Source organism: Arachis duranensis, chromosome 5 (assembly GCF_000817695.3).
Source record: "Arachis duranensis cultivar V14167 chromosome 5, aradu.V14167.gnm2.J7QH, whole genome shotgun sequence".
Taxonomy (NCBI): Eukaryota; Viridiplantae; Streptophyta; class Magnoliopsida; order Fabales; family Fabaceae; genus Arachis; species Arachis duranensis.
The window spans coordinates 55788559-55791798 of record NC_029776.3 but is presented as its reverse complement, the minus strand read 5'-3'; the positions used below and the strand labels follow the sequence as shown (position 1 = coordinate 55791798).

The following is a 3240-nucleotide window of genomic DNA, read 5'->3' as shown; positions in this document are numbered from 1 at the left end:
TATTTAATACACATATTAATATTATTACTAATATTTTTTTAAATTTTTATCATAATAAATATTTTAAAAATTAAATTTATATTTGTTATAAAATTCTTTAATTAATAAATTTAATTTCTATTTATAAAATCACATGTTAACTACACCATACTATAATAATTTAATTGAATTTGTAGTGAATGAGATGGCCAGCTGGGGCTCACAAAATGTGTGTTGGTACTTGTTGCTTGCTACTGTTATACAATAACTAAACACCTTCTGGGAAACAGCCACGTACCCCTTCCTTTCATATTGAGCTGTGTAGCCCGCAGAAAATCGAAAACTCAAAAACCTGCCTCTTTCTGAATCACTGTGTCATAAAACGTATTGACATCAACCAAATCAAGCAAATCCATTGCACACAACTAACTCGTGATTGTTAATTACCAAAGGGGTTCCAACTAAACACTAGTAAAATAATGACAAACTATTGTATATTTGCCTTAATTAAGGCTCTTTTAGGTTAGTGTTTCACAAACACATATCACATACAATTCTTTTTTGGACAGTTACATCACATAGATTATACATACGGAGGTGTTTAAATTCAAACGAAAAATTCTATTCATAATACGTTTAATTTATTATATAATTAATCTTATTTATGTATTGTTTTACTTAAATAATATTTTGTAACTGTGAATCAACACTTTTTTTTATGTATTCATTTGATTAATTTGAATTAATTTATCGTTTTATCATCAAATTTTAATATATTATCCCTTTTTAAAAGATTAGTCCTAAATTCAATACTGAAACTTGTTAGACTTTTAAGTCGATATATAAAATCTTAGACAAGATTTAGTAATATAAAAAAATTGAAACCAAGTTCTTTAGACACAATTTATTATATAGATTATTGCAATTACAATTATTATTTTTATAACTTTTTATTTTCTTTTTTTTAAGGCTAAATTCAGTAAATTACACAGATAAACATGTGAAACTTCGGTAGACCTAGAAGAATTTTACCTTTTGTTTTAAATAAATAAAGTGTTTTGTATAGTATCTTGAACCATGTTCTATTTTATTTTTATTTCTTTAATTATATTATATTCTAAAAGCAGTAGTGGCTGAGATTTAATTATCTTTACCAGTAGTGATGTATTCCTCTATCCCCATTCCCCTTCATCAGAACCCCAATTAAAAACCTCAGATTTTGTCATCGCTTCTCATTATAACCATCATTATCACCATCGTGTTCCCAGTTCCCATCTCCATCTCAATCTCCATCTTCAAAATAACTTTTAATCAGATAATAAATATTACACCTGTCAATCAAAACATATATCATTTTAGTTATTTAAACACTAATTGAAGAATTAAAAAACAATAATTAATCACAACACTTTTACAAAATCATTTATATATAATATCCTTATTTAATGGTTAGGTTTTAGTATCAATCTTTTATTTAACATTTCAAAATGACAAATGTATTAAATATTTTTTAAAAAAAATTCATATACACTGAACACAGACAAAAGTAATAATTTTAAAATTTATTGTCTTTTATTCATTTTACCTATTACTTGAGTTATTTTCACAATAATTAAATAATATAAGATTAAGTATATTTTAAAATTATTCAACAAAATATTTTCACTCCATATATAATTTGTATGTATTTATTACAGTTAATGAATATTATGATCATTAAAAAAATTACCGAAACATTAAACAAATGAAATTGATCTAAAATGATAAATATTTGAAACCAAAGAGAACATAAGAGAGCATTTAATTTGTGTTTTTTTAGTATTTTTTATATTTTTAAATTTTTGTGAAAAAAAATAAAAATAGTAAAAATAATAAAATCTTATTTTTTATTTTCAGTTTTTATTTTTATTTTTTTATAAAATTTAGAAAATAAAAAATATTGAAAATAAAAACAAAAAATGAAAACCCACCCTAAAACAGTGATTGTTTTAAAAACTGAAAATGAGATTGAAAGATTGGAATTTGGTGTTATGTTTGGTAATATAAGACTGAAATTAAAATTTTAATTTTAAAATATAAAATTTTAATTCTTTCAATATTTTTAAAAAATGAATAAAAAAGAAACTGAAACTACTTTTAGGATTGAAGATTGAAACTTTAATAATATTTCTTTTTAAAATACAATCATTTAACTTTTCAAATTTTAAATTTATCTTTCAATCTTTATATTTATCTTGAATCAAATATAATATTTAAACATAACTAAATTTAATATATTTTATCTCAAACATAATATAGACACTTAATTTAATCTCAATCTTTATCTTTTAATCTTTATCTCTCAATCTTTATCTTTCAGTGTTAACCTCCTTTTTAAATATAGTCTAAAAGTATAATCAACAAAAGCCACTCTTCTTTTTAATAACAAGGTATTAATAAGTCTAAGGGTGTTTATAATTTATTTTTTATTTATTAAATATGTAACATTCAATATTCATTCACCTTCCGCCATATTTATACATATACTTTTCTATTTTCCCACTTCTATAATGTGCTTAATTACACCACTCACTCTGTCTTTCTTTTTCTTTCATTTTTTTCCCTTCAGTTTTTAACGTTAATAATACATTTCCAATCTAAGTAAGATGTCTAGTTAAGAACAAAAATACTATTTATATACTAAAATTAGTCAATATATATTTTTATATAGATACATGTGTAGTTTAATTTATTTTTAATATATATTTTATACTAATAATTAATTTTAATAACTGATTTTAATGTCTTATCATTGAGCAATAGCATAGTTTCTTGTTTGAGCCCCCACAATACATCCACCCATCCCTCTTAAAGAATGCTTTAATCTTTGTGAAAACTCCTTAATCCCATTCCCTCTAAAAAGACAGACAGTAAACAATGGACTTGACCCCAATTGATGCAACACCACCCACACCCAAACCCAAACCATAGAACACACAAACTCACAACAAACACAAACCCCACCACAACCAACAACGAACGGTTCCCTCAAACGCCACCACCCGCTCCCGACCACCGCTATTGCGGCCGCACCACCACTCTCCATGGTAATTTCCTACAAGGAGTGCCTCAAGAACCATGCAGCCACCATCGGCGGCCACGCCCTCGACGGCTGCGGCGAGTTCATGCCCTCCTCCTCCTCCAACCCCTCTGAGCCACGCTCCCTCACTTGCGCCGCATGTGGCTGCCACCGCAACTTCCACCGCCGCGACCCAGAATCCC

General features: G+C 26.5%; 1 protein-coding gene across 1 annotated transcript in view; it reads left to right on the top strand.

The window, feature by feature from the left end:
* Positions 1 to 2842: 2842 nt before the first annotated feature.
* Positions 2843 to 3240, top strand: part of LOC107489397 (zinc-finger homeodomain protein 10-like) — a 1466-nt gene continuing 1068 nt past the window's right edge. The window contains exon 1 of the mRNA XM_052261723.1: positions 2843 to 3233. Within this exon, the coding sequence (XP_052117683.1) occupies positions 3063 to 3233 (171 nt within the window). The 5' untranslated portion in view covers positions 2843 to 3062. The remainder of the gene's footprint in view (positions 3234 to 3240) is intronic.